The sequence below is a fragment of the Lepidothrix coronata genome, unplaced genomic scaffold (assembly GCF_001604755.1).
Source record: "Lepidothrix coronata isolate B3197 unplaced genomic scaffold, Lepidothrix_coronata-1.0 Scaffold6, whole genome shotgun sequence".
Lineage (NCBI taxonomy): Eukaryota > Metazoa > Chordata > Aves > Passeriformes > Pipridae > Lepidothrix > Lepidothrix coronata.
The window spans coordinates 10937385-10962691 of record NW_016690186.1 but is presented as its reverse complement, the minus strand read 5'-3'; the positions used below and the strand labels follow the sequence as shown (position 1 = coordinate 10962691).

General features: G+C 38.8%; 1 protein-coding gene across 17 annotated transcripts in view; it reads left to right on the top strand.

The window, feature by feature from the left end:
• DLGAP1 (DLG associated protein 1) overlaps positions 1-25307 on the top strand; it is a 418553-nt gene that overhangs the window by 332838 nt on the left and 60408 nt on the right. For 16 of the 17 annotated variants that reach the window (XM_017832746.1, XM_017832733.1, XM_017832741.1 and 13 more), the window contains one exon: positions 18424-18564. The exons of the other annotated variant lie outside the window; for it this stretch is intronic. In XM_017832746.1, coding sequence (XP_017688235.1) covers positions 18424-18564 — 141 coding nt within the window. The remainder of the gene's footprint in view (positions 1-18423; positions 18565-25307) is intronic. 17 annotated transcript variants of the gene reach the window in all.

Sequence of the window (25307 nt, the reverse complement as noted above, 5' to 3'; positions counted from 1 at the left end):
ACATTCACCCATAAGTGTATAGTGTCATTTTGTGTAAATGGGCAGTTGTGTTTAACCTCACTTCAGCTACCTGTGGGGTTAATGCTTAAACAGGCACTCCTTGTCTACACAGGCTCTGCAGGCTGTGGCACATCAACATCAACATCTGTTCCAGTGTCTTACACATGGCATTACACATAAGAGCTCCCTCCCATAATCTGATTTACATTCCCAGTCATCCCCTTTTCTGGGCTTCAAATATGTGCTGTAGTCCTGTGAGCCTTTTCCTGTTTCTGTCAAGGCTTACTTAGACTCCGTGTATCTCTCTTACGGAGAGTTGATGCTGCCAAGTTAGTTGAGAAGACTTGCACTGAGTACAAAGATCAGTCTTATGTCCTGTGAGTTAAGGTGGGATGGTTGAGTGATACTTGTAGGGTGAAGGGGTACTGAGCCTGAAAACATGAGTGGGTATTTTTTTATTTAAGAAGATACAGTAGCCCACCCTATAGGTGACATGCACCACAGGAGAAAATATGTATATGTAAATAAGTACCAGTTAAAGCAGTTTTGACTATTTATTTATTTATTTATTTATTTATTTATTTATTTATTTATTTATTTTTGATTCTGCATACTTCCTTTCACTGAAGGGCAAAGAGTTTGATGGCTAAATAAAAAAGGGGAAAAGTGACAAAAGGGGAGGGAGAAGAACAAGAAAAAAAAGTCTGAGTAGCAAAGCAAGTCCGAAAGGGTTTTGTAAAATGGAAATGTGGCCTGCACTTTAAAAATCATTCATTATGTAGAATCACTAACACATTTCACTATGTGAATAGTTGATGGGGAGAAACAGATGCCCAGAGCTTTTAACCTGATTTTTTCCAAAATGCTTTGTCTTCTCTTTATTCCTTCATCACATATGACTTGGTGTGTAGAATAGATGGACATGGTGTGCTGTCTAGCACATTTATTGATGTTGTTTGAGCTCCCACTGTAGCCAGTTTTTGACATTTATTTTAGAATATGTTTTCTGGTTGTGGTGAAACTCCAGAGTCCCTGCAGGCAGGAGATATAGAGGGATGTGAGATGGTCATCAAGTTAATGGTGTCCAGAATCCCTTTATTGTCTTCTAAGGGTTGGCAAAGTTAGTGAATGGGAAATACATGACAGATAAGCAGGCACTAGATAGAAAGCTTAAATAGCTGTGGGAATTTGTGGGACTGCAGTAGCGCTGTTGGAATTTCATCAAATGAAGAGGAATGCTTTCTCCCATCTCTTTTGCAGATACACTTCTTAATATTTTAAGTGCAATATTGCAGATCAGAGCAGTCTGTTAAGTTATAAAAGTGAGACAGATTTTTCTTTTCCTGCAAGCTTTGCTCAGCTAAGGGTCTAGTTTTATAAGATGCTGAGTGTCCTTAGCTGCCAGCATCTTAGAATCAGTTCTAAATTTCCATATGCCTGGTGTCACAGAAACATCTGGCTCTTCTATTTCACTGCAGGTACCTTTACAACCAGAAGAGTCTGGATCAGGATTATAAATCTGTTGGAACCCAGTTTATGATACTTTTTAGAACACAAAAATGTAAGCATTTCTAGTCCTTTTGCTGTTGAAAGCTTAAATTGTGCAACCAGATTGTAGGGAATAATACAGACATGGCTTGCAAAACATAATTTTCAGGGAATCTTTTCAAATTCTGTGGGTTTTTTTCCATTATGCAGTTAAAAAGATGAAATCTTAGGAAATGGCAGTGAGATAAATATTTACACTTCCCCTATCCTGTAGTAGCAGACAAATTTGCAGCATAAGAAAAACTGATTTTTTTACCCAAGATTTTTTGACACATTCATAAATGGAAGAGATAGAAGGGGCAGTTGTATCTTTCTTTCCACCTCCACTATTAGCTCAGAAGAATGAGATGGAGCAATACCGGATGCCTTGTACCTGCTGTACATAGCACCTTGTTGTGAATTGACCACTACCACAATATTTCATGTACATGTGCTAAACAATGATAAAAAAAGACCACCCATTGCCAAACTAGCATGACTCCATTAAAGGGGCTGTTTCTATTTGCACTGCAATCATGTGCACTTCTCCCAAACCATCGGTGTTGTCTCCCCCTCAGCACACTGGGTTTAGCACATGCATATCTTTTGAAAATTGCAAAAAATTAACTTTTACAGATCCTTCTGATGAGGAGAGGAAGCCTTACTACATTTTCAGACAGCAGACATAGAGAGGAGTCAGGGACTCTGTTAGGGTGTTACTTAGACCAATACCTATGCAGAAGCACGAGGAAGAAAGTATTTTTATCCCAAGTCAAAACCTACGTAATTGCAAAATGTTGCCAATCACCATCACTAATCTCCAAAAATAAACAGTGTGGTTATTGAACAACATAAATGTAGTAATTGGGAATATGTGACATTAATCATAGGTGTGGGATTAGGCCTACCAACCTAGTCTAAGCTTCCTTTTTCTCACTTTCAACATGACATTAACTAATTTGGGGCCTGAGGCATTGTCATCTTCTGATACTGAAGTGTACTGGCTGCATTGGCATCATCTGGCATCATCTTTTACATCTAATTTTATTCTTCTGAAAAGCCTATTACTATTATTAGAACATGACAATATGCTTCTTTGGAGAGATAGAAAGAAGCCCAGGGAAATTATTTATTCAAGCTGTCAGCAATATCTATCTCATTCATATTGTTATGAAAAACATTTCATTTGTAAAATAGAACTGGTGCTCATTTGGTTTTTGATAATATATCAGGAAGAAGTCAGTATCTTTCTGCTGGGGCAGTTTGTAGAGATTTTGCAAAATCAAAATTATCATACATCTTCCTAAAAGTGCAATAAGTTACAAAATCATGTTTTTTCATCAAATAAAGGAAAGTGTTGAATTTCTCAAATTAGATTACATGAAAATAATTTAGCATCGTGAAAGTGGTAATGTCATTAATTCACTTTGTAGAACAAAGACTGCTAATGCCTCACATGCTGCTGATGCATAAAGTCATCTGCCAGTCAGCTTTCCACTGTTCACTTTAGCTGCTTTGCTGATTTTTATCAGTTTGTCTGCTTAAAATGTGTTTTTGTAGAGAACTTCTAATTTCATACCCTTTGATTCATCCTTACTCTCATTGCATATTTACTATTTATCTCCCTTTAATTAATATTTTAATACTTGCTGATGTTGAAGACAACTGGCATGTCTTCTCCTGGACTTGTATTTGCACTGATTTCTCTGGTGCAGTCCCTGATGACTTTCCACAATAATCAAGACTGCCATGCTTCACAGAAGTGCTTAGTTAATGAAAATTTGTTTGGGGACAAGTTGAAGCTAATGGGATAGTTCATTTCCTCAGTAAAACCTGCTGTTTAGTCAACTGTATCTGATGACCTCATGACATTCATGTCAGTCACCATTTTTCCTAGAACATTTATTCTGATTCTTTACAAATAATGGCCCTCCAACCATTCTTTTATACTGCTTTGGAGAAGACCAATGATGTATCCATAATTATTTTTATCCCGTGGAATTTTATCTTTCACCTTTTCATGACTATGACAAATGTAGATATGTTTTAGTTTGTCAGCCAGCAACACCTCCAGCAGTTAGACCACAGACTTATCAATTGACATTTTCACAAAAATTGAGGGACTGTCCTCCGGTAGTGGATAACTATGTTCTGAGAAACCCTCTAAAGATATGCTGCTATCTGCTTCCGTCTTAAATATATAAATTAGAATATCTAAAAATTATATGGCATAGAAGTATTTGCTGCATCTGAGACAGTGGTATGTACAGAATAAATAAAGACATTCCTAGGGAAAACTTCCCAGACAGTGTTCTAGATGCTGTTTGCCCAAATAGCTAGATACTTGTTGTCTGAAGGCCTTTAATTGAATTTCCACCTCTGCAGCCACCTCTTGAATGCAGCTGCTTTCTCTGGAATAGTATCCCTTACAGTCATATTTTATATCTGCTAAAAGCATTACTGCACAACATTACTGGTCTGCAACGCTCCCCACTGTGCGCATGCATATTAATCACTGTAACAGTCATTTTCTCTAAATTTTGTCTGTATGTTAATTTTATGATTTCTCCCAGTTGCACCTTTCTAGTTAGCATGAAGAGGAACTCTCTGTATTCCCAGTCCAATGTGCTATTGGATAAACTGGTCCAGCAGACAAATGTCATTGCTGTCTGAGGAAAGTGGATGGGTTATACATGGGGCTGCAGGAAGTGGAGATGACAGTGTTTCAGCTCTGACAACTTGAAAGATTTTTCTAGGCCCTTACCAGTAAATCGGATTGTCCTTTTTTTTTTTTCCTTTTAGTGTTTTAATTAGTAGAATTACAGTGAGGCCATCTCAGCAGACTGGATATGAGTGGCTTGTAGTAATACTGCGGCTAAGGTCACCCACCCAGTCATGAACTATGAAACCATCACGTTTGCAACCTCTATAATAAAAGAAATGGGGGAAATTAGCAAATGAGACTACATTTAAGGAAAGATCATTGCTAATCTAGAGGCATACAATAGCAGTGCTTTTTTTCTTGATCTTTTCAAGTGCGTGCAATTATCTTTCAGACAAGCTGTCCCTTTTCACTGCTTTTTCCTTTTGTTTCCTCATCCTCTGATTCTGTTTCATGTTGCTAATTTGAATAATTATGTAACCATTTCTGATTTTTGGAAAGGAGAAGCACTGACGTTTCTACTTGTATAGCTCTGCTCATGGTCCCTGTTACCAAACTCAGCTGTCAGCTGGTGGGCCAGGAATGCCCACCTATCACAATTTCGTTGCTGCTATTTCACTGCACTCAATAACATCAAGAACAATCCACCTCCCCTTCTTGTTAGGCTACACACCCTGTTCTCTGTTTGTGTTAATGAGTCTTTTGTATCTTTTCTGAATTATTATTTCATCTTATTAGTACCATCTCCACTTGAATTAGGTAACAACGAGAAAGCTGTGCTCCAAGCCATGCATGCCTTGCATAAACAGAAGCTTGCAATCAGAGAAGTCCTGTTGTATTAGTAAAAACACAAGAATTCAAATCACAACAATGTGATTACTTTTGCAACAAGACAGAGTTCGGGTCATGCTAGCAGTGAACCATTGCAAAGAGGTTGCCTTACAAGAACAGCATTTGAGGTGAGGCTATTCTGCATTGCAACTTGCCAGGGATTAATGCATGTATGAAATTGAGTGATTTTATTTCTTGAAATGAAAACTTCTGTTAAACAAAAGCTAGCAAGCTATCGGAGAAGTGCTGGTAAGGCAATACCAATGGATCTTTCCACTTTCCACTTTTCCTTATGGAAAAAAATTTACTAGGTTTATAGAGTTTGATCAGCCACATCTCCATTTTTCTTAACAGGATCTTCATTTTTCATGGACTAGATTGAAAAAGCAGATTATGCAAGAGTGTTCCTTCTGGCCACTTGAGGAATTTAACAGCAGAATAATAACTAATTCCTCATCCTGCATATAATTATGGAAAATTCTGCTGAGAGGATCAATTTTCTCCAGTCTCCGTTTTCTCTTTATCTAATCATATTCAGCAGGAAGCTTTGCCAGTAATCTGGCTGGCTCGGTTCCACTTCATGATTGTTCTTTTACAAAAATCTCTTTTTGAACAAGTTTTTACAAATACAGTACAATTACAATATATTGTGTTGTTTCAACTTACAGATTTTAAAATGTAACATATATTGGCAAAAGTAAGGCCTATGTTTCATTCAGATGCATGAACTGTGTGGCACAGGGTCAAGTTTTTTAATAACTACATTTGCATTTGTTGATTTATCTTATTTGATGCTTTCAGGGAACCCTCATTTTATTAGTGGGTCAGAATTGGCCATAAGGATCTACTCCAGCACAAGATACAAAACTGTTAAATAGGTTTAAACTAAATACTGTTCCCTTTACAAGAATTAGGTTGATAATAACAGAAGTAGTATGAATTAAGTATAGTTACGATATCTGAAAAGTTATGAGCTAATCCCTTTTTCTTTTAATGTACCTTAACTGAAATGTTAAAAATTCTTACTGAACACTGAAGGCAAAACTGTTTCTATAGCCACAGTGAATTTTGTCCTGAAATAAATGCATCCTAAATTATCTTTTTCATATATCAGAAGTAAATCCATGAATTTCGTGTCTTTTGAAGCCAAGCAGCTGAGGATATCTGTGAAATCACAACAAAATTGTGCAGGTGTGCTTAGTGCTAGTTCCTTTATTAGAGGAGTGCTTGACAGCCTGTGATGTGTGACTGTGCCATGCTGTAGACAGCAGCAGCCAAGGCACAGCTCTGAATTTCACAGCTGCAGACAGTGCTGAGGACAGTCAGTTCCAAAGAGTGAAGTTCATCTGAGTGTGAACTGCAGCACAGCATGAATGGCGCCAGCGTGCCCTTTGTCTTTCACTTTTCTGGAAATTGTGCAACTGCCATGATACCACTACTCCCCTCATTTGCAAAAACTAAAACTGTTCTCACAACGTTTAGAAAACCAGAAAGACATGCTTGGAAAGTTACAGTTAGCAAACACTGTTGAAAGTGAAACAGAGGACATTATCTGCTGCACCTCCTGCTTCCAAGGAGACTGACATCTGATCCTGGAAACAAGGAATGTGAAATGACATTTTTTGTTTGGAAGGCTATTAAAATACTTCAACAGGTGCTCTACTTGAAATGTGCCTGTTCTATTTCAGAGGTTTGCAAATTTATTATTAACAATTCTTATTTTCTTGAAAGCTTGTCGTGCCTCCATTTTGTGAATTTTTAGTTTTGTCAGCTTTATTCAGTGAATTTTCCTCTTTACATTACTTGCATTACTTGCATCACTTGCATCAGTTTGCATTGCTTCCACCCCTAATATAGTGTAAAAATTGGTCCCAGGCAGAAAGTTGCAGTACAACTTCACATTCCCCTGAAAGATATAGGCTTGTGCTTTTTCCAACTGGAAATGAATAAACGAGAACTTTCTTGGAGGTAACTGCAAATGTGGGTCATAGCTTTCCAGCAGACCAATGATGAAAATGAGATGTGGCTGCTTCCTCCTCTGGCATGATTGTTCTTCATTAACATCAGCAATAAGCCCTACCAAGCAATGCTGTGGTTCTCTGGCCTTTCACATTGACACAGACAGAGATCACTTTTGTGAAGCCTGAGAACAGCTGGTTTTACTTATGCATATGTGATCACGTTGGAATAAAGGGAATCACTTAAAGAAAATAGCTAATGATTTCTTCCAGAGATCTTCACCTAACATATGGATACCTGGTTCCCTTAAAATCATGTTTGTAGCAAGTATTGCTTCCTAGTAAAGAGACTAAAGTAGAATACAAACACAGTTACTGTCTTTCATAGTCATAATTAAAAAAAAAAAAAAGATAATGCATAACACGTTCAACAAGATAATTTTCTTCCCAAAACTGAAGCTTTCTCACATTCTGAAGGGAAAAAGTCTCTCAAGCACCACACCATGGTGATGTACTTTGTTTAAAAAAAAAAACCAAAAAAAACCAACTGAAAGACAGATGTTCAACTCCAGCGCCAGGTGTTTGTCTAAGCAAGCTCTCTTGGGGAGCTGCAAGAGCAAATGTCAGGAAGACAAAGTAGTCACCTCATAGGACACCTATAAAATGCTGATGACACTTGAGATGGACGAGGAGACTGAATGGCATTGTGGTAAACCTGGGACTTAAAATTAGGATGGTAGTGACAGACAAGGTAAAAAGACTTAGGTGTCAAGCCACAGGAGGAAAAGTGTTAAACTGTCATCTCTAAGAGGACCCACCACGATCATAGGGAGATTCAGCTGGGACTAGCTGAAAGGACCTTGAGTCTATTATGTTTTGATGTAGATCATGTTTAGCCTATTCCTTATAGTGAGTTTCCCAAAAAGACCTAGAAGAGCTTTTAAACTTGAAAAGATAAATTTTACTAGACTTTAACTTCAAGTAGTTCCTTTCTAAAATACAGAAAATTCAAAGTGACGAGACAGCATAGAAATAAGAAAGACTGAAGACCATTCTGGTGAAGAAGCTGTGAGTGAAAATTGCTCAGGAAAGCAGAGGAAAGCTGCCCTGGGGGGCTGGATTCTGTCCAGCTTTTGACACAGAGCTCCTGCATGGTGTTAAATAATTTTCTGCAGGTGTCGTCACAGACACAGTTTGGGTTGGAAGGGACCTTTAAAGATCAGCTAGTTCCCAACCCTCCTGCCATTGGAAGTGATATGTCTGCTTGCTTTGAACTTGTTACATAGGTCTCTGTTTGGAGATGCCAGCTTGGTTGGTTAAGTGCCAAGGCAGAACTGAAGTCATAGGTAGCTCTCCTGTGCATGTGGGAGGTGATGTAATCTGGAAAATTGGGCAGCATCTCAGATTTGGCTCTCAGAACTGTAGGTAATCTTAAATTCAGCTATTTTGCTTCTCACTTCCCCACCTCTGCAATGGCAGTAATTAAACTCATTTTTCCTCAGAAGGGTGATTTTAAAATACTTTTTTTTTTCTGAAAGAAAATGATTGTCACCAAGGTAAATAGAAATTCTGTCTTTTGGGTATAGTGTGAGCTGGGTTCAGTAGATCTGTCATGGGACTGCACCTTGAACAGGAAGGAAGACCCAATGTATAGCAGAGTTGCTCATCAGATAAGCACCGTTTTTTCTGGGTACTTAATTAGTAGCCATTTTGTGAAGAAATAGTCAATTGGGCTAATTTAAGGCTTAGAAGGGCTGTGATTTTTTTTACAATTTACGTATAGGTCACTTATTGAGAGTATCCTCAAGGAAGGCTTATGCATTATGTTCAGATATATGGCTACATTGATTATACAGAAAAATATATAATATATAATATACACTTTATAACTAATCTTTTGTCATCTGATTTCTCCTCAATTTCAATTTAGTCAAAATTGTAGCTTATGCCTCTGTGTGCATGTTTTCCCCTGGTATCTCCAGTATATGGCTATTATAACCATTTGTGTTAATAATGAGACTCTAAGTCATTTCAGCTGTCACAAAGAGTTCTTTTATAGGCAGAAGATGCAAATGCAGCTAAGCACTGTTGGGGATCCTACAGTACCTGACTACCTCTCAGAGCGCTCCCCCCGGTTTTTGCAGTATTTAATGTTGGTACATGTAGAGCATTTTTATATGCTTTCCATGCAGTATTTAAGGGTCTACAGATTTAACCAATCATCTTAATAGAATCACAAATATAAAAAAGCTGTCATTCAAAAAAAAGTTGCAGAAACTGAAAAAGGCTGGAACAAAGTTGATCCCACAGGCTGTTACCATGTTGTCCTTTGGATTGTAAGTCTTATTGCACACAAATGCACTAGGACACATTGTAAACAAGCTTAAAAATCAAGTATTTTGGAAAAGGTAAAGGCAATGATAAGTAATGAGTAAAAGGAAGACTTAAACTTTGCTGTTTCAAACATGTTTCCCTTATCAAAGAGTTTCAAGATTTAGCCTTAGTACACTGCCAAAATATTTCCTCCTTAAATTTGGCTTTACCCCCAGAAATAATTTCCCTTCTTGAAACTGAAAACAGCAGTGACAGCTCTTCTGCATGTTAAGACGTCACTACTTAAAATCTGATATCGCATATCCCTGCAGGCTCAGAAACTGGAGCTTTATATCACTGCAGAGGGTTGATCTCCAGCTGCCTAATTGTTCTGTGCAGCTGCTTCTTTCAAATTCTGTAAGGACCCGATGTATCAAAGTTGAAATTATCAATTTCTGGCATGAAAAGCTTTCATAAGTCTTATATATATATCTATTTGGTTTTATGATTTCAAAGCTTGAGCCATAAAGAACTGGGCACATAGCAACTATACAAGAAATTCTTTGAAAACTGAGACTCTAAATTTTTTTTAGTTGTTCTCGTAATATATCTTTATTTGGGAAAGACGCAGCTTCAGAAGACTTGAGCCAGTGAAAACTTACACCCTCTGACATTCATTGTGTGACTCTTGGTAATATAGTGTAATACAATATGGTGTTGGCCACAAAATATGTTTCTCGCACAGCTGCCCTTTGCATTCAGTTCCTTGATTTCAGTAATAATGAAAAATAGCCATTCCAAAGTAGTCTTTCATAACACACTGTAAACAATATAATTTGATCTCAGCAGAATTAAGATGGTCAATTAAACAGAAAGTCAAGCCACCAGCCACCTGTTAAATTCCTTCACTGTCTGTCCATCATCAAGAAAGCTTTCCCTGTACTCAGGCTCACCCAGAGTGTCTTAGAGAAGGTGAAAGCCCACAAGGTCACCCTAATGGACTGCTAGGAGCAGAAGGAGATAGGGAGCCTTGGAACCCTCCCAGAGAGGCATCCTGACCCGGTCCTGTGGTGAGCCCCACTAGAGCCGACGAGCTGCCAACAATCAAGTCAGTGCTACTGCATTTATATCTGCTGAAGTTGTGGAATTTTGACAGAGCTGACAACACTAGTCATGTGTTTGGTGTTAAAAGCTTGGGATTTGACATAGTGATAGACTGCATCTCTTAACTAAAGGTTTTAACACTGCTTTGAAATGAGAAGAGATGATATCTTTATGGATGAGGAAAAGACCGAGGTACTTAATGCCTTCTTTGCCTTAGTCTTGAATAGTAAGACCAGTTGTTCTTCAGGTACACAGTGCTCTGAGCTGGAAGACAGGGACAAGGAGCAGACTGAAACTCCCATAATCCAAGGGGAAATGGTCAGCAACCTGCTACACCACTTAAACACACACAAGTCTATGGGTCTGGATGAGATCAACCCAAGGGTACTGAAGGAGCTAGCAGAAGTGCTCACCGAGCTACTTTGCATCATTTAGCAGCAGTCCTGGCTGACCAGGGAGGTCCCAGTTGACTGGAGGTGAGCCAGTGTGACTCCTGTCTACAAGAAGGGCCGGAAGGAGGATCCAGGGAACTACAGGCCTATCAGCATGATCTCAGTGCCAACAAAGGTCACGGAGCAGATTATCTTGAGTACCATCATGCAACATGTACAGAACAAGCAGGTGATCAGCCCAGCCATCATGGGTTTCAGAAAGACAAGTCCCACTTGACCAACCTGATCTCTTTTTATAACAAGGTGACCCGCATAGTGGATGAGAGAAAGGCTGTAGATATTGTCTACTTGGACTTTAGTAAAGCCTATGACACCATTTCCCGCTGAGTTCTCCTGAAGAAACTGACTGCCCATGGCTTGATTGGCTGCACTCTTCACTGGGTAAAAAACTCACTGGACGGCCAGGCCCAAGGAGTGGTGGTGAATGGAATTACATCCAGCTGGCATCTGGCCACTGATGGTGTCTCCAGAGCTCAGTACTGGGGCCAGCACCATTTAGTATCTTTGTCAGTGATCTGAATAAGGGGATTGGGTGCACCTTCAGCCAGTTTGGAGAAAACACCAAATTGGGCGGGAGTGTGTTGTAGGAAGGCTGAAGGGAGGTTGTAGTGAGGTTGATGTTGCTCTCTTCTCCCAAGTAACAAGCAACAGATCAAGAGGAAATGGCCTCAAATGGCACTGGCAGAGGTTTAGATTGAATATTAGGAAAAATTTCTTCACTGAAAGAGTGAAGAGTGGCAAGGCATTAGAACAGGCTGCCCAGGGAAGTGGTTGAGTCATCCTCCCTGAAGGTATTTAAAAGCTGTGTAGATGTGACACCTGGGGACATGGTTTAGTGATGGGCTTGGCAGTGCTAGGTTAACGGTTAGACTTAATAATATTATGGGGGTTTTCCATTCTAAATGATTCCATGATTCTTTGATTTTATGACAGTCAAATGTTATCATGAGTTCTTCCTTGTTTTTCTGTGGAAATTGAATATCTAGACCAATGCCTGTCATTAAACTGTTTTTCTTCAAATTACTGTCATATTAACTGTGAAAGCAATTAATAAAGGATTCTGTTTCTGCAGAAAAACAAAGCACACTTGTGGCATCATAATTTTGATGTTATGTTGGTTCATTTTAAAATGATTCCACATTTTAATCAGTCAGGACAGAAAGGTACCACACAGGTAAGTGTGTCAGCATGCAAAACCTAGTAGTTTTAGAGTCACTTTTAAAATTCTGTCATTTTAGTCTTATCTTCTTGTTACATAACATACAGATCATAATATACAGATCATAAAAAGAGCTGACACTTCTCCATAGCAAATAGCTACATTCGTACACCTTGCCAAAGGTTATCCATGTTATATCCCTGATTCACTTAATTGCTCCTGAAGGTTTTTTTTAGAACATAATATAAGATGACCTTGAGTTTATTTTTGAAAAAATAACTAAATCAGTTGCCTGTTCCTGCAACCCAAACAAATGAAATTAGAACAAAAATCACATTGGAGTTCATGTGATGGAGCCTTCATACTGATTTACAAGTGCCTAGAATGTGAAGTGAGTTGGAATTTCTGTGTTTCGGCCGTAAATGCAAATGTAGGATTAATTTTGACTGGCTCTTCTGCAAGGAAATATGCTTGTGTCCACTAAGTAACATTGTTTTGAATGATAAACAGGTGTGAAATTTTGCTGAGATTAGGAGTGAAAAAGTTAAGAGGACAAATTTTCAAAAGCATTTTCACTCCCATGTTTGTCAGTAGAGTGAATCCTGAAAATCCACTGCAGAGGAGAGGTAAACAGATGATGCCCATGATGCAAAAAAGAGAGTCAGACCATTTCCTGATGTATAGCACGACACATTTATAAAGCAATATAGCTAAATTAGTTTACAAGCAACTGATAAATTGCTGTAACTTGTAAGGTTTGTCATTCATCTTGTTCTACTGACTGCCTGGAAAAATAATAAGCCGATTATACTTGTCATGTGCTATCTTAAACTCTGATTCATGACTTCTGCCCACATGAATTTTAATATTTTAAGGAGATTTTTTTCTTCTTCTATGATTAGTTACACTATTATGCCATTTATGTCCTCCATGAATTCTCCAAGTGGAAGGGTTAATTTTTTTTTTCATACAGATAGGTAATTAAGTAGGGGTTTGTAGTTTCTTTTTCATATATCACTAGGTGATTTAGAATCTACTTATCTACAAAATTTTACTTGTTCCCTACTCCTGTTCTTTGTCTATACAACCACTCTTCTGTAAAACGAAAATCTTAGACTCTACTCATACACGCATGAAAAGATAGCTGTGCTTGTAATAAGATTAACTTTCAAAAATTTCTGCATAAACATTTTCAGAAAGAAAACCAAAATAAAAAGGGAATTAGATTTTGAATTTTAATCTGGACCTTCTGATTCCAGTCTTACTCCCATCTGAATACTAACGTTTTTTTGTCCTCATAGTAATAACATATATGCAATGGGTTTACATTTTCTTCTATTTTAATTCCTGTTCATTTCATCTCATTTCAATTCAGAATTAAGATTAAAATAAATAAATAAATAAATAAATATATATATATATATATATATATATATATATAATTACCTCAATGAACTGTTTTGTGATCAACATAGAAGCAGTGAATTTGGAATGAAAATCCTGATTTTAAAAGTTCAGAAACTGAGCCAGGCAACATATTTCAAAATTTAAAAGTTGCGTTTGTCTAATCAATATACTGCTAACAAAGATTGGCAAAGTGATTACTTAATTAAGCTTTGGCAGACTAGAGTTACTTGTCATCACCTAGATGAGAACTAAAGAAAGCAAGGATGCTCCCTGTGACAGCTGGACTTCTAATCTTCCTTAGAGAGACAAATGAAGGAGATGAGGTTATTTATTTTTTATATACATTGATGCATCTGTATGAAAAATTTTGTTTAGCGTCCTTCTAGGGATCTTGTTTTTAACCTTGGTGTTTTACATCTCTTTTTTTCTGCTTACCAAATTAAACCTGGTTCCTTTTGACAGGTGTATGCCTTCAATGTTTAGAATCTAAATCTTAACTGCAAACAGTTAAGTTACCCAAGTGTTTATATCTATCTGAAGTTTCTGGACTTTCATGTGAGATGGGAAGATTAACACTTATAGTTGACAAGTTAACTTGATTTCCTAAAAATGGATTAAATCCTTGAGTTTCTTATTTTTTGCAACACAAATGTTTGCACTCATGAGAAAATTCAGCTGACATGGTTTTGGGAAATCAAGGAAATAAATGGTGAAAACAGCTGTAAGGAAATTAATATTTGGCTGGTTTGCTTGGAGTACAGTGAATTTCTCAGTCAGAGTAGAGTTTCTATCTGCTACAACCGTTAATTTTGCTGATTTACTGTAAACGTTTGAAATGGCATAAGAGAGCCTAATTTCCTGCCTTTCTTTTAGAAATAGTACTGCCTGATTCCCACATGGAACCCACTTCAACTTTGAGCGTTTATTGGCACTATTTATTGTTCTTGTTAAGCCTGGATAGAAGTCTTTGAGCTACGACATATTTGCTACCACAATTCACTGCCAAGAGGGACCTGCAAGTTTTGGGGCATCCCTAAACCTCCAACAGGGTTCAAATCTGCTTGGGCTGAGAGACCATCAAGATCCCTTCCCTCAGACTCTCAAAATAGGGGAGTTTGTGTTCTGGTTTGTGACTCATGAGGTATAGGTTACAATCTGAATGAAGGAAATACAAAGTGATCTTGATTTTGTACAAGAATGAGCATTTCACAGAACTTTAGGAGAAACTTTAAGCCTCTTGTAGTCACAAGATCAAATGACAAACACAGTGAAACGTTAACTCAGGATGCCAGAGAGCTGTGCTGTTTAGCTCAGGTCTATACCCATCATCCCCAGGGCAGCTGCTGTGAATCAGCAGCTGACCCAGAGCCCACGGCTGATTCTTGGTCTGCCTGCTATGCTGGCCCAGGAGGGGAGAGGATAACATGCCTGTGTAAGACAGATCAATGCAGAGGGGTTATGGACGGGTGATGCCCAAGCCAAAAAATGGGGGGAAGCACCTCCCAACAAGGGCAAAAATAAAATGCCCCTAGATATTCAGCAGTACAACCAGGATCTGCCCTGCTGACAGAACAGCAGACCCTATCCTCCGTAAAAAGCAAACCTGCAGAAATTTCTGTGCTTGGTCTTTCAGGGAGCAAGTGAGGCAAACTGGCTGGGCTTGGACAGATAAGATGAAGTGGTCTGATCAGCAGGTTGTGCTGTTGTATCATTGGAAGGTGTACCTCAGCACTTCTCCTAGCTTGCTACAAATTCCTTATGGCAATGTGCATGTTTGCCAACAAATAAAAAGGTCGTTTAAGATCTTTTAAAAGATCTCTCTTTTTGAACTCTAAGGCTAATATTCATCGTGTCCTGCAATTAATCCAGTTTATGTCATTTAGGATCTTACATTTGACTAGATGAGACTCCGTGATAGTCATCACCTTTTGTCATGATTAGATCATTTAAATCAACATGCTGATCTGATTAAGTAATCCTAGTCTAGACCTCTACTTCTGATTTAAGGTGGTAATATCTAAAAACATTTAACCTTGCAATAATGAAACTTTGAGTAGCCAGTAGCATGCTTGTAAATGTCCAGAAGACAGTGTTAGGGGGCTTGATTATTACTGCTGAGGAGGTGAGAATTTTTCTTTTACTAGCTTGTATTAGTAGTCCAGGAAAACATATTTTTAAATCATTCTAGACAATTAAATCTCATTCTTTGTTTTACAACACAAAGAGAAAATGTCATTTTACTTGTTTCCTGTTAAGTCTCACAGCCATGTTGTGCCTCTGCCTTGGCCAAACAAACAGTCCTCACATTATGGCTCTGTTGGACAATTAGAAACTGTTTACTCATTTTGTTGACCCAGTTCCAGCCAAGTAGCAAATATGAAATACAAAAAAATTCAAACTGTCTTGGTCAAAGTCAGAAGAATCAGATTTTGTGTAATATTTAGTTGCCAGTGGCCAGAAAATGGATATGAATACTTTCCAAAAGAAAAGCTTTAAAGAACATATGTGATTTTGAGGATTACCATGTGCAAGAGGATTATTATTTGAGAAACAAAAGGAATAAGAGATTACAGCACATTAAAAAAGGTTGTTTTACATCAAAGGTGTAGTATGGTTACACATTTTCTCTAATACCAGGCATTGGCCAGGGAGTCAGACAGTCGGGATTTAGAATGAGCTTTCAACCTCTTTTAGCTTTTCTGATTTCAGCTCTATATGGCCGTGTTTGAAATATGCGAAGATGTTTGCATTCAGAAGTGAATTAAGCAACAATAATCAGCTTACAGATTCCTGTTCTGTGATATGCTGAAGAAAAGAAAAAAAAATCCAGACATTTAGGTCAAATATAAAAAGCCTGTGGGCTGTTTGGAGTGAGCACCCAGTTCAATGATCATAGGAAGGAATTTCTATTAAATAGTCCATCAAAATAGCCTCTTGTTTTTGACAAAATGCATAACTCAAACATTTAGTTCCCTTCATCTTGTCTTGCAGATTTGTTTTCATCATCTAATTACAGCTGAAATCTGAAAAAGAAAATTATTGAGTATGTACTTAAAAATTATTGTTCAATATATATTTAACATTAAAAGTTTAGATTTTCTTGTGAATTTTAAATTAAGAAAATTGACAATCAGCATTACTGTGGCAACATATAGGTAAGGTCTAGCCCGAAGGGCATGCGCTTAATTCTCTTGCATCTCAGTTTGCTTCCATGTAGCTTGAAGCTCACTTGTAGGTCAGATTTGAGCCTCGAATCTGTTACAGCATTCCTGTAAACAAGCTTGCCGCTGAATAAGAGTTCCACATTGTCTGTCCCAAGAGCAGAGCACAGCGATTCATTAACTCTGAACTAACATCCAGCCGTTTGATGCACCCCTATGTGTATCCTGACCCCCTCGGGACTGGGTTGGTAAGTTCCAGCATTCATCAAATAAAACATCAAGACACATTGCAGTAAGCGTACTGTTCTTGTAATTAAATGAACGCAGGGAGCACATAAATAAGTCTTTGGCAGCATGAGCGCTCGGCAGCAGTGGAGTTCGGCTTTCCACTTTTCCTGAGCAGTAATGTTCCCTGCAGACCTGAGCACCCCTGGGGCCGGCCCAATGGGTGCAAAACTGGCCTTTCTGCCCAAAGTGTAAAATGCCATCGACGAAGGAAAGAGAGTTTATTGTACATATATCATTCGGCAGGGTTTCCCAGAGCTATGGCTGAGGCAGTAAGAATAGCAGGCAAACACCAGAGGGAGTAATTGTTCTACTGGAGAGTTAGGAAAGGAAAGCCTCAGGCAACAGTGTTTGTTAATAGTGTGGGTGAGGTTTCTAGCCAAAGAAAAAAGTTCAGGTGACATGACTGTACAAAATATAAATGGTGAAACCACACATTCTAGTGTTTGAAAGAGTTTGTGTTCTTCACCAATTTTCAGTGCTGATTCCAGTGTGCTGATTCTTTGTGCCAGCAATGTAACACCCACTTACCCTCCAGTAACTTTTTTACATCTCTTCACAGTACTAGAGGCTTTCAGTTCAGTGTTCAGAGACAGATGAGCAGGCAATAAGAAGTAACCTTTTCACCTGTTTTTTAAAGCAGTCTTTTCTTCTGGTCCATCCATGCATGCTCTTCCTCTGTCAGAGTGTCTTTGTCTTAACTGATGAAGTCCTTGGACCCTCAGAATCCTGGTTCCTTAGAGTCCTGCATGCTGCAAAGTGACCAAGATGAAACCAGATGCCCTGGTCTTCCATGGAAGCAAATCTGGGTACACAGATAGGAAAGAAGCGAGTGGGTTATCTACCCCCTGGAAATAGGCTGTCCTTTCAGCAGCTATACCTGCATTTTGCACCTCCTAAAAGTCTGTGCTTCTGCCCATAAGTTTCACCTAGCCATGACCAGGAAAAGTGCATCCCCCGGGCTCTCCATACAGAGGCTCTTGCAACTGCTCAATTTGCAGTAACTGATTGAAAGAAAAAACACCTTCAGCCCCAAGGTGAATCTATGCCAGTGTCTTTTAGAAAATCATTTTAATGAACAAAACGACCCAATTCCATTACACTTCACACAATGCTGGGGCAGGTGGAAAGCTTCTCCAGTTCACTGATGAACTTCCAAGACAATGAACTAAAGTGAAGAGTCATTCTCTGCTTTTAATTGTAATTAATGCTTCTGCACTGATTGCTTTTAGTTTCTATCATTGACATGGTGCTTAAATTTCCACAGCTATTACAGTGAGTGCCACCTGTGGAATATGAAGCAAAGATCAGCTCATTACATAACTCAGCTGCCTTTTCAGCAGAAGACTTCAAAGTTCTTTTCTATTCTCAAAAGGGTATTCTGTAAAAATCACCCTTTCATTGATGAATATCAAAGTAAATCCTGGCTGAGCCTGATGTTAAATTGCATACCCCTGGCTTTCACAATGTTGCCAAGCAAAGGATCTGCAACAAAACTATTTTTCTTAACAGTTTTATTGCGGGTGTGTAAGATCTAATGGAGATCAGCCTATTCTCTTCTTAGGTGTGTCAGCTTTACAGAGCTCACCAGCACAAAAAGAGGATCTTGGCATTGTTACAGTGGCGAACATAGAAGACGCTTCATACATCCGGGTGGATGACTTGCATTGTCAAGATCTTTTAAAAGATCTGGGCGTTATTAGAGGTGGGTGTTTAATTGTTGATTCATTAAAACAGAACCATACATGAATTATCCAGGCAGTAAACCTTTTTCTTCCAATAAGTAAAAAAGAACCCTGAGAGAACTAGAATCAAACTCTTGTCTCAATTGCACCAATGTGAATGTAGAGGAGGAGAAATGTATTTAGATATTTGATGATGCAGACAGGTGAAATTCATAGAAACTCTATGCAGACCAGATGCTTAAGTAGGTTTAGTTTTGCAAATCGTTTAAATATCTCTGTGACTTCAGCTGTGATTCCTTGGTTGCAAAGTAATACATTTCTCCTCATTTTGAAGGTAAGAATAAGTGTATAAATTTGATACTTCCTACAATATGGAGAGAAATAAAGGTTATATATATGACCAACTTCAGCTTTGGAAAATAAAACTCCTTGGGAAGCTTTCATAATCAGTGTAAAGACAGGAGCTCTCTGCGCACCTTAAGTTAGACAGTAGTGATAGCATGCTGTCTTCAGAAGTGATATCGTCGTATTGTATCTCTGTTCCTTTTTCGGTTTCTTTCTCCCTGCAACTCTGCTAATACAGCTATTTTCTGGACCTGTGCTGTGAATATGGCTTAAAAAAAAAAAAAAAAAAAAAAAAAGAAGAAGAAAAATAAAAATAGTGAAAGGGGAGGGGGAAACTGAATGTAAAAGGATGGATACGTATCATGTACCTGATCTGGTTGACAACACCATCCAACTGGTATGTTTTAGTACAGGTATCTGCATCAGTGCTGACACTGAAGACAGCTACCATCAAACCTTGTCCTTAATACATGCTCTGAAAGGAGCTGAAGTGATCCTCTGTGAACAGCCATTCAATGGGGACATTTCCATTGCAGACTTTTAAACATGTCCTTGTGTCACTTCTATGTGAGGCTAAAACATTTCTATGTGACTTGCCCACAACGCCTTAGTAGTGCATGTGTTTCTTCTGTAACAGCATTGTAGCACTGAGGTGAAGGGCAATACCATTTTTTCTATAGTAACTTTTATGATGAATCCTGATGTTTGGCCTGGAGAATATTGGCTTGCTGGGGAATGGGGAGAAGCTGCACTGGAGTTTGTGGCTGTAACAACTGTCCTTCTTTGAGTACAGATATCCAAAACAAACTGTTTTATAAACCTGAAGCAATATGTATGTTGTTATCACCCAGAACATAAAAACATGGTGAATATCTTTTAAGACCAATGTGCAATAGCAAACACAGGAGCTGGGGCATCAATTTGTTGAGCTGTACCTATCAGCATGAGACAGAAACAACAGACACTCACACAGGTACTTCAAAACTAGATATAGCAAAGAAAACCTCAGGGCAAGATGCTGGGGGCAGATGGGAATAAAGTATGTGCAGATAGCAGCTTAGATTTGCAAGACAGAAATCGTTGTCTCTTTGATGCTTCCAGAGTTGAAGAACATCGGATTCCCTTTATTCTTTGTTAGCAAAATTTCAAAGATTGATGCTTACTCCATCACCACAGTCCTTTCCTGGCAATAGCAGCCATCTAATCCAAAATTGACTCACATCTCAAGGCCAAAAGGAATATCAGTACCATATTGTTGGAACAAGGCAGATGTGAAGGAATGTCACATGCTTATGAATGTTAAATGTATTCATCAGATAAACACGCCTGTGGAAGGAACAAGTCCCCTAAAACATTGGTGCTATCATATTTGTGTAAACCCAGAGCACTGCAAAAAGTTAAATTTTGAAAAGCCAAACATGATTTGCATTCAAAACTAATCATCGTGATGTTACTCTAAAGCTCAAAAGGCTCTGCCAGGCAAGGTGTACACACAGCAGAGGAGGCATTTGTAGCACAAAGAGTCATTTCTCACAAGGAACTTTCAGGATCTGTCTGTGAAAAGAAATCCCACACCTCAGGGATAAGAACATGGAAAAAAAAAGAAAGGGCAACTTGCCCTTGAGAAAATATGGCTTGCAAAGCTCGTATAGGTCTCCTTTAATAACACATTTTTAAAAACCTGTGCTTTTGAATACCTGCTTTGAACAACACCCACCTTCTGGAGTCCTTTCATAAGGACACATAACCCAGGATAAAAATTGATCTTATTCACAGCAGTGTGTGCCTCCATATGTCAGACCACAAACAGAGAAGAGAAGCACTGGACAGTAGTCCCAGGGACAACACAGGGACTGATTTTCAAGGGTGAAACTTCTGAGTCACTCTTACAGCCATCTTTTGGATTTTCTTCATTTCTATCTTAAGTTGCTACATTGAGGTATTAGGACATTTCATTTGATGTTTGCAGTCCTCTGAAACTGAAGCCTTTCCACCTCATCTGAAATACAATGTCTACTACAGCATATTTTCTGTATCTCAACTGCATTCGAACTCATTTACCAGACTAAATCCAAAAGATTTATGTATTAAAAAACTCAGCACTCCTTTAAGTCCCCTGAACTGTTTATTCCTCTAAATTCAGTAAAGGATAGTTCTTTAGAAAGTTTACTGGATGCCTTCAGAACCTGATGGAATTTTATCCCTAGTAGCCTGTCAGAATTAGTCGGCAAAGTGTTTAATTGATGCCTACTGATGCTGAGCTGTTACGCTCTCATCCCCTTTACTACAAAACCTTAGTTTCATTTATACAGCTGCATTTGCTTCAGAAAAGTTTCATAGGCATCAGCATGAAGTTAGTAACTGAAACCATGTTCAAGTTAGCCAGGAGCAGCCCCAGAGGCAGTTCTGGTTTGCCTCTGCTGTGTCCAATCTAATCACTGTCACTCATGGGAGCCTGGATCCATGCTAGGTCCTTTGGGAACCCAAACTATGTCTAGCTTCTTTTACTAAATTGGAGAAGCAAAAGTTTAAGTAGTCCATCCTGAATCCAGTCTTACTTCCACTCTCTGGGATCCTTACGAAGTATATTTCTCACCCTAGCTCTGGTATGGCTTAGAGGAAAGATAAAATGTAAGTAGAATACACTTTGTATATAAGTTTAAGGGACCTTTTCATGGTAATGTGATGGGACACTGCAGTCACAATCTACATTCCAATCAGTCTGTTTTCCTTCATCCCTAAAACGACACACAAAACACACACACTCCATAATGTTGCATGATTCATATTAAAGTCTACCCTTGTCCAAGCCTGTACTTGACAGTTCTTGTGCTTTGCAGAGGATTGTTTCAGGGGGCAGTCAAGGAGAGAACAACTGAAGACTGAAGCTGTTTGTATATACACAGATGTGTATTCCTGGTGTGTATTTCCCTGCCTGACCTCAGGAAGACTAAATGAAACACAGCACTAGCTGCTGAGCCAGTGAGACTCTTTGAACTGATAACCATGGCATGTTCTGTGATGTGGTTTGCCTGGAAACATATCTGTTTCTTTTGAAAATCCAAGATACAAAAATTACATCAGTTGTAGTATGCACTGCAAAACCTAGGCTGAGATGGCAGACTGTTCTATTCCATAAATGATTGCAGATGTTTGGGTGAGGCTGCAAAACATGAGGATTTTCAAACGTGTACATGTGGGGAAGGAAACTAGGGTCATATATAAACATGAACATATTTGTTATATATTGCAGCCAGTCAGCTGGTCCCATTTCAGATTGGCAATTATCAAAGATGTGCAAAAATAAGTGGAAACTATGAGAGCTGCAATGCATCTGGTTTAGTGAGTGTTTTCTATTTCTGACTCTATAGGCTTTCCTCCCTTTGTCTGATGCCAGTTACATACTAGACACATAGAACTGTCAACAGGCTGAAGAAGAGGCTTAGGAGATTTACTGCTGGTTTTTATTACCACCAGATTGCAAAAGCATATAGCCTAAGCTGGTTTTTCAGCAGGCTAAGTTCCAGCTCTATGTCCCAGGAGCCTGCTTTGCTAAGTAGGATCTGGATGGTACCAATTTAGGAAGCTCTCTAAGTATGTGATGCCCTTTAAATGAATGAATCATTTGCCAGAGTCACAGGCATGAGAAAAGGGTAGAAAGAAGAGCTACTAGATGAAGAATTATTGGCATTAGATCTCCCTCCTGATCTCCAGACTTGGGCTGTTTGGCCCTGAATTCCAGAAGGAAGGTGCTAAGGGTTCTTGCTGATGCCACATCAAGAAGGTGAGTGACAAGGGCTGTTGGAGGCTATGGACACCTGCTTCCCAGCCATAGAAAAATAAAGCCATCATGCAGCTTAACCTTCAAGAAGCCAATGGCAGGCAAAATCTGGCATGACAAAATGGTTTTTTATGTCATCTATTTGGGCCAAATTTCAGCTTTTTAATACCTTGCCACATGATAATTCTGACAACTCCTTCAGCTGACTTGTTCCTATGCAGCTCTGGGCATAGAGTGAAGATGACTTTGCTGTTGTATATTTCCAGAGTTATCTCTAGTTGTATCTGTGTTGTTCCTTTAAACTCAGCTACTAACGTCTCTACACTTGTGTATTTATTACTGAAAACAAATTAAGAATAAAGCTTCAGTTTTCAGACAGAAAATTTCATCATTCTGTTATTTTAAAAATTAAAGTGTCAACTTTTTCAAAGTTATCCTTCTTAAGAAACTTTCTATCTTTTGCAATGTGCAGTTGAAAGATGGATAGCATAATTTCTTTCCCAATCAATGTTTCTCTTTTCCATTTGTCAGACATGTTATTTTAAAGTGTGGGTTTGATATAAGTGTGCAAAAAATTCTGAAATTGAATTGCACAAGGCTAGGGAAAAAAATGCACTGTTTTTATGAAATGTGCAAAACTATTTAGATATTTTGTTGTTACTATATGGAGTCAAGAAGCAATTATAAAAATAAATTAAAATCCACTAAGGGATTGCAAAGGATACCACACCAGACTAGGGAAAGTGCTGTACTGCAAGTCACTGGAGCTGGGAGAGTGACTGGAAGAGAGAACATTCCTTGTTTTGTTCTTGTCTTGTGCAGCCTGCCTCAGCCACTATCCGAGACAGCTCTAATGAAGTGGAGGTTTGATTGCTCTTCCAGTGAGCAAAACAGCTTCTTTAAAATTAACAGAAATCCTAATTGTTGGTATGGGTTTACTCCAGGTAGGAGTTCCACAGATTTGTGTTGCCTTATTTTCAAGTAATCACACACAATTGACACAGCATCTCAAGTGAAAAAAAATCAGGTTTCAGGTATACAGATTCAAAAAGAACTCTATAAAAGTTCATTGTGTGTGCTAGAAGGCAGAATTTAACCAGTGATTTGAAAACTTGTTACTCATATTCTATGGTTTGTTCTTTTCTTAATACACCCAGCTTCATAAATAAGTTTCTGTTTAAAATGTCTTCTCGTGTGTAGCAATGTCTGATAGGTTCAGTAAAACTCAGCAACTGGGAGGAGAAAAGAGCACAAAATCTTTGCAACTTCTGTCCACATGAACAGCAGCAGGCAGCATCACAGATTGAAACGGGTGCCCCAAGTTGCCTCAGGGACTAAGGGTTTCATCAAGAGCAAAGTTATGCCTAGAATAACTGAAAAATGGTGGGACAACTCACGTGACTGGAGGATTGAGATGGATGGCTACAGGTTGTTTCAAAAAACAGACAGGGCAAAAGAGGAGGAGTCACATTCTATGTTAAGGAGAATCTTAAATGTATAGTAGTCAACTATGGCAATCGTGGAAGCCCTACAGCATGTCTCTGGGTCAAGATCAGAGACGCCATCTCCAGTGGGGATCTTTCAGTAGGCAACTGCTACTGACCTCCAAATCAAGACCAACAAAGCAGTACTTGAGTCACTTAAGCGAGCTTTGGAAGGTTAACAGAACCTGTTTCTTGTGACTTCAACTGTCCAGACATTTGTTGGAAGAACAGCAGAGCAGCTCACATGTCATCCATCAAGCTCTTGGAATGCTTAGGAGGCCTACTTCCTCACACAGGTGTTAGATGTGCCGACCAGGAATGAGGTACTGCTGTTTGTGCTACTCACAGAGAAAACCTGCTTTGAAATATCTTGGTTAGTGATAGCCTTGACTACAGTGATCACAATATTGTGGAGTTTGGGATTTGGCTGGCCATGCTGAAGGTTAGTACTAAATCACAGGGTTTAGACTTTAGAAGAGCAAACTTCAGCTCATGCAAAACTCAGGTGGGAAGCAGAAGGGGAGAGTGAGGGGCAGTGGTGCCCATGGAAAGCTTCTGTGGAGGAAAAAGATGTGAACAGGCTGGAAAGTGTCCAGAGAGGGGAAACAAGGATGATTAAAGGACTGGAAAGCCTTCCATATGAGGAAAGAACTGGGTGTGTTTGGCCTCAAGAAAAGAAAGTTTAGGGAAGACCTTATCAGTATGTTCCACTATTTAAGGGATGGATACAAAGATAGAGACTCCCTTTTCACAAGTAGTCACATGGGAAAGGAGTAATGAGTCCAAGTTATGCCAGGGTGGATTCTGATTAGACTAGAAGAAAATTTATCACAATGAAAATAATCTCCTCAGGGAAGTGGTGAATTCCCCAACACTGAACACTTCTAAGATTCAGCTGGTCAGTGTGCTGGGCCATCCTGTCTAGACTCTGCTTTTGCCAACAAAGTTTGGACCAGATGATCCTTGAGGTCCTTCCGACCTGTTATTCTATGATTCTGTGAAGTTGAAGTCAATATAATAATGGCTGGAGACAGAATCTGACTCAAATATCAAGGCTCCAGCTGAGCTCAGCAGAGCTAAACATCATGAAAACAGCACACCTGGTGCAATTGTTATTGCATCCCGCAGAGTTAAGCTGTGACCTTGTAGAGAG